This window comes from Bidens hawaiensis, unplaced genomic scaffold (genome assembly GCF_021521415.1).
Source record: "Bidens hawaiensis isolate Kalapana, Puna unplaced genomic scaffold, B.hawaiensis_p1.1 tig00004242_1, whole genome shotgun sequence".
In the NCBI taxonomy this organism is placed as follows: domain Eukaryota; kingdom Viridiplantae; phylum Streptophyta; class Magnoliopsida; order Asterales; family Asteraceae; genus Bidens; species Bidens hawaiensis.
The window spans coordinates 1128588-1141599 of record NW_027491253.1 but is presented as its reverse complement, the minus strand read 5'-3'; the positions used below and the strand labels follow the sequence as shown (position 1 = coordinate 1141599).

Genomic DNA, 13012 nt, shown 5'->3' with positions numbered 1-13012 from the left:
GGCCTTTGTCTTCTCGTCTCCCATGACTCTTTTCTTTTGAGCAATTGGCTCCACGGACTTGAATGTGTTGAGAGAGTGCTGCACCAGGTCTCGCGGAACCCCAGTCATATCAGAATGTTGCCACGCGAAGACTGACATATACGTTGTGAGCAATCTTTTCATTCTCACTCTTGTGTCATCTGATATCGTAGCTCCAATTGTGATTGTTTGTTCTGGGAATTTTGGGTTGAGAATCCATTCTTCTGGCGCGTTGTTTGCCACTGGAAGCTTCATTCTCCCCTCTCGAGGTATACTTATTACTGCGCATAAATGATCTCGGTACACAAATGTTACTCCTGTTGGTGTTGGGAACCCCAACGCGCCGTGCGCTGGTGACGGTATGGCGTTGAATTGGGCAATCGTTCCTCTGCCCAAGATCATACTATGGCATGAAGTGGTGGGCAAGACCAGGAAGTTGACAATTTCAGCTCGCTTGTGCTTCTCATCCCCCATAGTTAGTTCGAATTGTATCTGACCTAGGGGGTGAATAATTTCGTTTGAGACACCCGAGATTGGTGCACTCACAACTTCGAGCCTTGCTTGGTCTGCTGGGTCCAACTTCCTGAAACATTGCTCATACATGATGTCTGACTCATTACCGGTGTCCACTAGGACTCTTGACACCTCATAATGAGCGATATGTGCAGTGATGACTAGAGGACTGCTGCTAGACGGGCCTCCTCTGATTCTTGGAAAGATTACTTGTTGCTCGCGCCAATCCCCTTGGATTTGCGCGCTTCTCTTCCTCGATCTTTGCCCTTGCCTTCTTCCTTCAGCTACACAGATTCTTTTGAATTTTTTACTGGCTGAGGCTCCGTCTGGTTGTTCGTTCTCTGGTCTTGGATTTTTTACCAAGTGAGCCAACTTGCCTGATTTCACATCTTTTTCGATCGCATCCTTCAAATGATGGCATGCATCGGTGTTGTGCCCTGTGGATTTGTGAAACTCACAATATTTGCCACTGTTCGGTGGTCCCTTATGGAGTAATGGCCTGGGGTTTTTAAACTGGACATTCTCTGTGCTTAACACTTGCGAAGGCGTTTTGGTGAGGGGAGTCCATATTCTTGGTAGAGGTCTGTTACGCTCTCTGCCGCCTTCCTTCTTGTCGCCTTCTCCGCGATTAAGAATGTCTTTTTGGGGTTGGGGTGAACTTTGTTGCGCTTGCTTTTCTGCAGGAGAATAATTGGTTTGTTGCAACCTGGACCATACGGAGTTTTGTTTGCCCCTCTTTTCATTGTTGCGTGGTGCTTCTGTTTGATGCCCTCTATCTCTTGCTCTGTATTGGGCAATTTGTTTTTCATTTCGCGCGAAGACTCGCGATGCTTCCATAAGCTTAGCCCAAGTGGTTGGCATGCCTTCTCTGCTCACGAGAGCTCTGCGGAGTTGATCACTGCGCGCGCCTTGTATAAAGGCCACGCGCAAGAGTTGTTCAGTGATGCCTCCAATTGCAAGAGATTTCTGATTGAAACGAGTTATGTAGTCTTCAATGGTTTCATCATTCCTACGCACGCAATGCATGATGTCATCTGGGTCGCGCGTGTGTCTGCGCTGCTGTACAAAGTGAGCCTGGAACTTTTCCAATAGCTCTTCGAACCCATCGATTTGTCCTGTCGGCAAGCTTTCGAACCAGACACGCGCTGCGCCCGTGAGGCAGCGAGCAAACATGTGACACCATGTTGGCATAGTCCAACTTTCCAAGTTTCCAGTGTTATAAAAACCTTGTAAGAAATCATCTGGATCTGTTGTACCATCGTACTTGCCTAAACCACTTTGCATCTTGGTTTTGTGTTGAATGGGAGCCTTCGCGATGCGCTCAGTGAATTTTGAATGTTTTACCAAGATGGCTGGCCTATATGGTGTGGTTACGTCCACTTGCTCTTTCGCTTGTGGGTTGTATGGTGTGTATAAATCCATATCAGCTTTTGCTGCAGGTGCTATGTTGTAACATCCTAAAATTTTAATTATAAATAAAGAAAGTTATGTTTAGTGATTTCACGTTGTTAATTATTTAATGTCGAGTAAGGAGGGAGTTGGGCTTAGATTGCGTAAGATGGGTTAAATGAGAATGGGCCTCGGGTCCGTGGGCTTAGAGGGATATAAATATCCCATCCCAAACCCAATCTTTCATTTCCACCTTCTTTCTTCACACACTCAAAACACACACATTCTAACCGATCAAGATTCGAAGCCGAGACCCGAGATTTTGTTGATAGATCTGAGTTGGTAAGGTAAGAACAAATCCTCCAAAGCTAATATTACTGAAAATGGTTAGGATTGAATGGGTTAACTGGACCCGAAACCCAAACTGCCCAAATCGAACCCCTAAAACGTCGATTTTAGGCCGATTTGATGGTTGGGATTTGTAGGCGCCGATCATACGATTCCGTGGGTACCAAAATCGAGTTATTTGGCTAAGAAACGAAGGATTTATGGGCAAACAGATCTGCAGCGCGATAACTTCGCCTGCAAGATTAAGTTCGCCTGATGAACTTCGCCTTCAAGCGTAACTTCGCCTTCAAGCGTAACTTCGCCTAAGGATAACTTCGCCTACGGCCAAGTTCGCCTAAGGATAACTTCGCCTGAAGCCAAGTTCGCCTAAGGATAACTTCGCCTGAAGCCAAGTTCGCCTAAGTTTTAACTTCGCCTGAAGCCAAGTTCGCCTAAGGATAACTTCGCCTGAAGCCAAGTTCGCCTAAGGATAACTTCGCCTGAAGCCAAGTTCGCCTAAGGTTTAACTTCGCCTGAAGCCAAGTTCGCCTAAGGTTTAACTTCGCCTGAAGCCAAGTTCGCCCGAGGTTTAACTTCGCCTAAAGTGAAGTTCGTTTAGAAAATAAATTAAAAACCTAATGGAAATGTGTTAAGACAGTTAATGGAAATAAAATTTTTCCAAGCTGCCCTGGCAGCTCGACCCCAGCCAGGGGCTCTGCCCCTTGGACCCTGCTAGGGGCTACCGCCCCTAGACCCCGCTGCCAGGGGCGCTGCCCCCGGACCCCCGTTCGTGGTGGGTAGTAATTAAGACTAGAAAGATGTTATAAGTAGTGATAGTTAAATTGATATGTATACTTGTTATACAGTCAGCCGTGCACAACTGAAGAAAGGGATTACGATCAACGGAGAACGTAACCGTGTTCAGGTGAGTTTCTAGCCCCATGTATGTGTTATGTTTTCGGGGCTGTGTGCATACTCAATATGTTTGTTAATACGCTTATCCTAAGAGATAAGTGTATGCCTTATGTGAATGATATGATATGTATGAATGATTGCTTGATGGTACGTGAACGATCTTCGGATATTGCACGTACTGTCAGGTTGTAACGCTATGTGTAAGGTAAGTATGATATGTATGTTTATGTGTATGAACGTGATAAAGATAATAAAAGAAAGAGATGATAATGTATGGTTGTATGGTTACGGAAAGGGTACCGAGCCCTAATAATACTCGAGGTATGATGTATGGTTGTATGGTAACGAAGAGGGAATCGAACCCTACTAATATTCGAGAACTAGGGAACCGAACCCTACTAATATTCGAGGAAAGAGGGTACCGTGCCCTAATAATACTCGAGGAAGAAGGGTACCGAGCCCTAATAATACTCGAGGAAAGAGGGTACCGAGCCCTAATAATACTCGAGGAAAGAGGGTACCGAGCCCTAATAATACTCGAGGAAAGAGGGTACCGAGCCCTAATAATACTCGAGGAAAGAGGGTACCGAGCCCTAATAATACTCGAGGAATGTAGGGCGTAATGCTCTTTATAACATAAGATATGAAAGTAAGTTAATACAAAAGAAAGTAAGAAAGTATGAAAGTAAGAAAGTATGAATGTAAGAAAGTATGAAATTATGAAAGTATAAAAGTATGAATGAAAGAATATAATGTTATGTGAATGGTATGATTATGTGATTATCTAGAACTCACTCAGCGTAGCTGACTTTTAGTATGCACGCAAGTGAGTAGGATGAGACAGCTGGCTTGAGTGGAGGACACATGGCAGAAGACTAAAGCCTGGCATCTGAAGATCTGATATGTTTTATAAGTTATGTTTTGATTTTGAAAGACAAGAGGAATGTTTTAAGACATGATTATGAATTGATATGTAATGTTTTATGAAAGTTTTATATTCCGCGTAAAGTTTTTAATTAACTCTGATATTTAGAACTGCGTTTATGAGTAAATCCAACACGAAAGAAGGGTTACCGGTGACGGGGCCTTACATATGTGCATGTGTGCGCGAAGCTGTGAACCTCCTGCATGAGTATCTAGCGTCTTCTTCATGCTGTGCACCTCTTCCTCATCACTAATATCAGCTTGTTCGGTGTGAACAGAATGACCGTCTTCCAGCGCGCGCGTCTTTTTTGTTGTTCCCTGAATGGTTTGTTTATCAAATGCGAGCCTTTGCGTTAAATTGGCTAACTTTTTGTGTTTTACCAACTCATTGTATTTGTCCATTAAACGCCGTTATTCGTTTATGAGCCATTCTTTAGGGTCATTGGTTTCAACTTCCGGGCCCATTGGTCCTTTTTGTTTTGTACCAGTCAGATTTTGGAACGTGAGATCGTCTGGAGGAGTTTCAGTCTGGCTATGATGTGTTGTGTTGAAGGGATGGTTACTGGTAGTGCGCGCAGTGTCACGCGGCGCCCTCAGAACCTGATGTCCCTCATTAACATCCTCAAGCTCATTATCCTCCAGAACTTGATCATTGTTTCGAACACCGGAAACCATGGTGAAGATTTTCAGAGAGAAAATTGATGAAATAGTGTTTTTGTTGCCGTTGTAACAGGTGATGGCGCCAATGAAGAAGCGTGGATCGACTTACTTGTATACGATCAACGTTCCTCGGGTATGAGTGTGCAATATCACCGATGGTTTTCCGAGATGTGAGTTCTTCCACCTACAAAACGAACAGCACCGTGAGCTTACCCCTCAGAAAGGGACAGAGGGGTCCTCTTTGGGGTAACCCTCCGGTGTGAGAATAAGATATTGTAGGAGAAGATAATCAGGATGTGAAAATGAGTAAGGAACTTAGCATATATTTTCTTGCCTGGCTCCAACTGTGGAGGTGGTGTGGTATTTATAGTATTAGGGTTTCCAATGATTGGGCTCAGACCCAATTAGGGCCTTTTTGGCCTCCTCCTATTGCTTCGCGCCACGTGTACTTAGGACACCTGGTGCTTTTTCATTGATTATTCTCTGACCAAGGTATTTCACCTGACCCATGTGCCATCACGTGGTGGCACATGGGCTTTGCTGAGTTGTCCACCCTTTATTGGCAGCTGTCAACATCAGCACATTCTTTATTCCTTAAAAGATACCTTCTGGAAGGTTGTCTGATGAGTACAATCATGGTTGTCCTTATCCTGATTTGGATAAGGACGTGGTTGGTTGTGTGCGTATGCGATATGCGCCACGCGCAGATGTTTCATGCGCAGATGTGGTATGCGTGAGCATATGTGATGCGTGAGCGTATGTGATATGCGTGAGCGTATGTGATATGCGTGAGCGTATGTGATATGCGTGAGCGTATGTGATATGCGTGAACATATGTGATATGCGCCACGCGCAGATGTGATATGCGTGAGCATATGTGATATGCGTGACGCGCAGATGTTTCATGCGCTTGTGCATAGGTTTTGGCTTTGTGTCTTCATGACATCCTGATTTCAAGCCTCTTGTCTATATCTTGTGGGTTGACCCGCCCCGCTCGATGTTAAGGCGGGTGCATACCCCTTCACAAACGAGCATAAACGAACACAAATGTTTATTTTTTAAATAAACGACAATGAACATAAATATTTTGTTTGATTAAGTGTTCGTATTCGTTTAAAGTTATTGAGCGAGCATGCCCTTGTTTGTGTTTGTTCAATTCGTTAACAGGCTTTTTTTATTCACATTGATTAATATGCCGGTCCTCCAGGCTCTGTAGATTTTATATGTGTTCGTAAACCGCTCGTGAATACATTATTTCCTTAATGAACAAACACGAATATAAAATCTCGTTCGGTAAGTGTTCGTGAACACATTATTTCCTTAATGAACGAATATGAACAAGGCTTTGTTTGTGTTCGTTCGGTTCGTTTACAGCCCTAATGATGGGCATAGAATCGTCGTTCAGTTGAATATTGAAGACATGGGTTTAGGGTCGTTACGGAATGCGAACCTTGCCATACTGAGGACCGTCATTACATGGGGTCATCCCATCCTCCCACACGACAATTAAATTTACAGTATATGCTCGATACCGGTTAAAAACCGTAGCACACGACAATACTATGTACCATATAACTTGTTATTGTATTTTACTAAGCCTTTAGTTATTTTAAACTGAATCATACAATTTTATCCATGACCGACTTGATTATATAAATATCTAGCGGATATTAATTAGGTCACGATCTATCGCAAACCCTCCTTCCTTCCTCATCATACTGATTTCCGATGGCAGCCGAAGTTACCACCGGCGATAATATTAATATTAATACGAATCAGACGTCGAAGAAATCGCGTGAATCTGAACGCCGCCGGAGGCGCCGTAAACAGAAGAAAAACAAGTCCGCCGGAGGAGAAGAAGATCCCACCGCCGACGACGGCGCAGTTACTGGAGATGATACCGCCAAAGAGAACTCCGATCCTCAGAAGGTATTGTCGATTTATTTCACTATGTTTGCGAATTAGGGTTTCGTAACTGTTTTTACCTATACCTGCTATGAAATGGGGTTTGGAGTCTATTGTTGCGATGTGCACAAGATGCTTCTGATTATGTGTTTAATTAGGAGTCAGGATTGTAGGTTTTAATTTTCTATGTCAGATTCATGCTCTGCAAATATTGTATTAGTGGAATTTGTCACGTAGTTAAGAAGAAGATGAACAAATTAGGATATCTGATAAAATTATCTATCTGTAAGCATGTCTATGAAGTGGTTTGAGGTGTGTGTGTGTGTGTGTATATATACATACATACGTACATATATATTGTATTTGAAGTTGTCTGATAAATTCGGGGTCTAAGTTAAGCTTGGTGGTGGTATATGAACTTAGATTTTGGTTCTTTCAATTGGGTTTAATTGGAGTCATTTAAAACTGTTAAGTCAATCTCAAACATGCTGCTTGGTTATTCGGTTTTGATGCAAACATGAGCGCTGCTTGTTTAGGGATTACTCATCTTTTAGAGTGCTTTTACTTCGTATTCTGAACTGTTTGATCCTCGTTATCGAATATCGAAAGACTTCGAAATTGCAACATTAAAATTTAGTCTGTCAGTGATTTTACTTGCATATAGCAAACTAAATGAAAATAGCTTGTTTAAAAAAAGATAGCTAGTTCAGATTCTATTATATAGCTACTTAGTACTTACTGAATGTAGTGCTGTACTATAGATTGCATATTTGGGTAATGTATCATATTTGAGAATAGCCTGCTTCTTTTATTGGTTTTTTACTTATGTTTTAGATTGAAGTTATCCAAGCATATATATTTGCAAAGTGTCACATTTTGTTGCTCATGTATATATATCTTTTGTTGAATTGTTACTAACAACATTTTCTTTAACTTGAAGATTATTGAGCAAGTGGAAGTCGAATATATCCCAGAAAAAGCAGAACTTGATGGCTTCTTAAACGACGAGTTCAGAAAGGTCTTTGAGAAATTTACTTTCAAGGAAACTGCTTCCTCTGAGGTAGAATCGGTTTGATTTTATTTACATTCTGATATCTTAAAGATTGTGCTTATTATGTCATTTTGACTTGGTTTTGACTGAGTAATTTTTTTGTTACTTACTTAGGAAAACACTAAGAATGAAGAATCTGCTGCTAATGAGGCACTAAAAAAGAAAGCGAGTTCAGATTCTGAAGAAGAAGAACAAGATTCCCAGCAAAAGGATAAAGGTGGCATTTCTAATAAAAAGAAAAAGGTTATATATTGTGGCTTCTTTATTAGATTTTGTCTGGATATTTTTATTTTTTTCATGTTGGTGCTAAGTATTACTTTGGTGTATGCTTTTGTTCAGCTTCAACGCCGAATGAAGATTGCTGAGCTGAAGCAGATAAGCACAAGACCAGATGTAGTTGAGGTGAGTCCTTGATTTGTTTTCTTTCATTTAAGTAGAGGCGGTAATTTCTGGCATGACCCAGCGGCATGAAAAAACAGTTACGGGGAGGCTGACATGACTGCTTTTTTAAACAGGTCAACTCGAACACGACCCTTAAAAAAGTGGGTTGAGCTGTTTTATCAATGCTTTTAAAGAAGTTAATGTTTCAAATTCAGAGATGAAAAGTGTTGAAAATTTAAAATTTAATACTTTGATTTTTAATAATTCATATAACTATTAAATTTTAAAAGTGAAAACAAATTTCCCTTTGAACCTTTTTATCTGCTCATCACTCTCAGTTTTATGTAATTAGTTTTAACTCTCAGTCTCTAATTATTCCCATTTGCTTATTCTAATCTCAAGCCAAATATATAAACCCAAGTTTATTAATTGGGAATGAGAGATAATACTCAGAACATCTAAAATAACATAATATACAAAAAGGTTTATATGCATTGGAGTAATTAATTGTTTTAACTTGTTACGAAGTTACTAGGTATTACTCATATTTGTAAAATGAATATAAAACGGGTCGATCAGAACACAACACAATTTTTAAGTGGGTTCGACATGACACGAGTAAGTATATGGGCTGGGTTAGGGTTGAAGATTTCAACTGGCCTACCCGATACGATTTGCACGCCTACTCTATTTTTTTTGGTTGACATTAAATCTTGTTCAGTTGTCGTGTCTATCAACATTATCTGTCATTTTTTTTTCATTATTTAGTATACGTTGCTTTTCTATACTGAAACACATTTTTGGTTATTTGCTGTTTTTTAAAAGCTGAACTTTGAACAATTATTTTTCTATTCACATAGTTCCACAAGAAACATGAAGTATGGTCTTATTATTACACAAATTTCATGTTTTTGGTGCTTTGTACTCACATCATTATCTAACAACTTTGTTGTTTTGATTTAGGTTTGGGATGCCACGTCAGCTGACCCTAAATTGCTGGTTTTTCTTAAATCATATCGCAACACTGTTCCTGTTCCAAGACATTGGTGCCAGAAGAGAAAGTTCTTACAGGTGTGTGATTATTTAAGAAACATTTACTATGACCAGATTAAGTTGCATTGATAAGTCAATAGTTGTATTTATTATATACCTTATTATCTATGCAAATAAATGCTCTGAATTGAGGGTTTGGGGTTGAAAGATAAGTTGTTGAGGTTTATCTTATAAGTATATATGGTTCTTGCAGGAAAACGGATGTGACTATCTTGGAGGCCGAACATGTGGGTGTTTTGCATATACGTGTTTCTGTGGGTTGGGACATAGACATTTACACAATGCCACATATCGATAAATAACTAGTGTTTTTTTAATAGTAATGAAATGATGTAGTTAAGTGTTTTACTTTCTTGTATTTCTGTTGGTTCATTTGGTTCTAATCATGTTTTGAATCGTGTGGCAGGGAAAGCGAGGTATTGAGAAACCACCATTTCAACTTCCTGACTTCATTGCTGCCACCGGGATTCAAAAGATCAGACAAGTAAGATCTACTTTTATAAATTTGTTGTGATCACAAAGAAATAATTTAATCTTACAATTTTTTTTATGTTGGGCAGGCTTACATTGAAAAGGAGGACAATAAGAAGCTTAAACAGAAGCAGCGCGAGCGCATGCAACCAAAGATGGGAAAAATGGATATTGATTATCAGGTTCGGTTACCTAAACTTTGTGAATGCTATAATGTATTTAGTTCTTTGATACATTTTTTACTAATAATCTGATAATGGTGTAGGTACTTCATGATGCATTTTTTAAATATCAAACGAAGCCAAAGTTGACATCACATGGTGATTTGTATCACGAAGGAAAGGAGTTTGAGGTAACTTTTTTTAAATCTTCAAGTGTTTATGAGAATGATACCTTTTTTGACACTTTTCATGTTTACTTGGTAACTTATACAGATGAAGCTTAGAGAGAGGAAGCCAGGAAATTTGTCACGGGAGCTAAAAGAAGCTTTAGGCATGCCAGAAGGTGCACCTCCTCCATGGCTTATTAACATGCAGGTAAAATGAATGTTTTTAAAACTTGTATTTATAACTGATTATTTTTAAATCCACATTAATGACACCTTTTATGGTTTTGCAGCGATATGGTCCTCCACCTTCTTATCCACATCTAAAAATTCCCGGTCTGAATGCTCCTATCCCACCTGGTGCTAGCTTTGGTTATCATCCTGGTGGTTGGGGCAAACCACCTGTTGATGAGGTACCCTGTTAATTTCTCTAGTTCTTTTTATACTCATTGTATTTGTTAGGGTGTAACTGAACTGAACAAGACCTTGTTCATCTTCGTTCGTTAGTTAAGCGTTTATTGGGCAAACGAAGGGTCACAAACATAAACCAAACAGAATTTTTTGTTTGTGGTCTGTTTGTTAGTTGCATAAACGAACACAAACATAAACAAACAAATGTACACAAGCCAACATATGCTAATTTGATAATAGAAATGAACATTCCTAAACTCAGATACTAGACATATTCACCTATAGTAAAATTGAATAATAAACAAATAAAAAAATAGAAGTTTAAATGTTAGGATATTAAACGTAACATCTTAAGAATATAAAATATAAAACATTTTATATTTAATTAACGTAAACGAATGGACGTAAACGAACAAACATGAATGCACGAACACTTTTGAATGAACGCAACCTATGTTCATGTTCATCCATTTAATTAGCCAGAACCTCCCGCCGAACGGTTCACGAACAGTTCACAGAACGTTCCGTTTGTTTATAGTCTACTAATACTTGTGCTATTAGCTTCTTATATCCTATATCTTACACATTTTCCCTTCTCTGTTGATGTAGTTTGGGCGCCCCGTGTATGGTGATGTTTTTGGACAACAAGAACAATTGCCCAGCTATGATGTAAGAATCCGCTTCTTGTATTAAGTTATAATAATCATTGAGATTTTTAAGATACAGACATTGGACCTATTTGTGGCAATATCTTATAGTTGTTTATACTTTATACTTGTGCATAATCTCATTAACGTCTGAATATTAATTATATTTCAGGAAGAGCCTGTTGATAAAAGCAAGCACTGGGGTGATTTAGAGGAGGAAGAGGAAGAGGAGGAAGAAGAGGAGGAGGAAGTTGAAGAGCAATCTGAAGAAGAAGATTTGCAGGATGGTATTCAGTCAGTTGATAGCTTATCAAGGTATTATTGTTATTCATACTATTATACTTCTTTACGTGATTCCTTGGTTTAAAAAAACGTGTCCGGGACATGAGGCACATGACTCAGGGCTTTGAGGTGGCGCTTCATGTGTGTGTGTGGCAAAGTTTGTCAAACCTAGGGTTTGGAGGAGGGTGATATGTAAAAATTACCAAAAGGGTTAAGAGATCATAATTGTTTTACTTGTTTATAAAATATGTAAAAGAGACCGATAAAGAACTTTTGGTTGTACGTAACGCTTATCTGGTAGTATGTTGTGTCACACCTCGCGTATGTGAAGCTTTTGTGTCATGCCTCATGGCCCGGTATATGCGTTTTTGAAACCAGGCTTATATCGTTCATGGTTACTTACCCACAAAGATGAAGAAAAAAGTTTTTTTTTATCAAGTTCGACTCAGTATTGACTTCGATTGTAATGTTTTCTTTTTTCTTTTTGACATTTTAGTACCCCTACTGGTGTCGAGACTCCGGACGTTATCGACCTTCGTAAGCAGCAAAGGAAGGAACCTGAAAAACCACTTTACCAGGTAACTATTTCATTTTGATTTTCATATTATGAGGGACACAAATTCTGTGTTTTTTTTTTAATTTGAACTAAAACTAATATATTCTTTTATCTTTTATTACGTGTCGGTAAAAGGTTCTAGAAGAAAAAGAAGAGAAGATAGCTCCTGGAACATTACTCGGAACAACACACACGTACGCACTCTACTTCCCTGTATTTATTTATTTTTTTAAAGTTTTAATCATATTTCATTTCCACTTCAGCTATGTGATCGGTGGTGCCCCACAAGACAAGTCATCCAATAAAAGGGTACACTTTGGTTTTTGACTCTTGATTTTGATATTTTGCTTGTTTTAAACGACTGATTTAAAATATAATTTTAACAGGTTGATTTGCTGAGAGGTCAGAAAACTGATAGGGTTGACGTGTCACTACAACCCGAAGAATTGGAGCTCATGGACAATGTCTTGCCTTCTAAGTAAGCGTCGCCTCGTTTCTTATGATATTATTTCACACATAAATATATACTTCATTTGACAGAGCTGTTCTGTATACTTAATTATTTATCTTGTATATTTCAGATACATGGAAGCTCGAGAAGAAGAAAAGCTGCGAAGTCAAAAGGAGGATTTCAGTGACATGGTTGCCGAGGTAAGTAATCAAATTATAATCTTGTATCTTATTATATGATTTCTGGATATTAAGTTATTAACACATGTATAACTTCTGTTGCAGAATGAAAAGAAGAGGAAGCGAAAGATGCAGGAAAAGGACAGCAAGTCAAAGAAAAAGGATTTCAAGTTTTAGAACTGTCGGTTTGAGGGGTTGTGGTGGAAGGTCAATCCTCTCAGATGCTAAGCCTTTTGTGGGTGAATGTGGTCAAATGATGTATTCTTAGGTTACTTGCATACAGACATATGAAACGTTGGCTGATCATTGTTACTTCTAATGAGGTTGTTGCTTTTAAAGTATTATCCTTCAACATCTATCTAGTGCTCTGTTTGTCTGCGAGTTTATTTGAAAATGGTATGAATTGTTTGCAGTGTTTTATGATTTGCCTTTCTGATTTTATACACACACAAGGAAGTTTAATAAAAATCTACAAATGTACACAAGCACATTTTTAGACCACATGAACCTTTCACTATATAGACTGTTAAATTTTGCCAAATTTAAGTTTTGTC

General features: G+C 39.1%; 2 protein-coding genes across 2 annotated transcripts in view; one reads left to right on the top strand and one right to left on the bottom strand.

Moving 5' to 3' along the window:
* The window catches only part of LOC143625907 (large ribosomal subunit protein eL6-like), an 87559-nt gene that overhangs the window by 45900 nt on the left and 28647 nt on the right, over nucleotides 1-13012 (bottom strand). The gene's annotated exons all lie outside the window — the stretch shown is intronic.
* LOC143625862 (uncharacterized) lies at nucleotides 6475-12867 on the top strand. Its single transcript, XM_077096088.1, has 18 exons — nucleotides 6475-6675; nucleotides 7592-7711; nucleotides 7817-7945; nucleotides 8042-8104; nucleotides 9047-9154; nucleotides 9543-9620; nucleotides 9697-9789; nucleotides 9873-9959; nucleotides 10042-10143; nucleotides 10226-10345; nucleotides 10953-11012; nucleotides 11163-11305; nucleotides 11769-11850; nucleotides 11964-12022; nucleotides 12092-12137; nucleotides 12215-12306; nucleotides 12410-12479; nucleotides 12564-12867. The coding sequence occupies exons 1-18, from the start codon at nucleotides 6475-6477 to the stop codon at nucleotides 12633-12635; spliced, it is 1725 nt and encodes a 574-aa protein (XP_076952203.1). The 3' UTR covers nucleotides 12636-12867.

Coding starts and splice junctions, on each gene's coding strand:
- LOC143625862 (XM_077096088.1), top strand. CDS start 6,475: ATGGCAGCCGAAGTTACCACCGGCGATAATATTAATATTAATACGAAT. Junction 7,946..8,041: donor TTTCTAATAAAAAGAAAAAG/GTTATATATTGT, acceptor GCTTTTGTTCAG/CTTCAACGCCGAATGAAGAT. Junction 9,790..9,872: donor AAATGGATATTGATTATCAG/GTTCGGTTACCT, acceptor ATAATGGTGTAG/GTACTTCATGATGCATTTTT.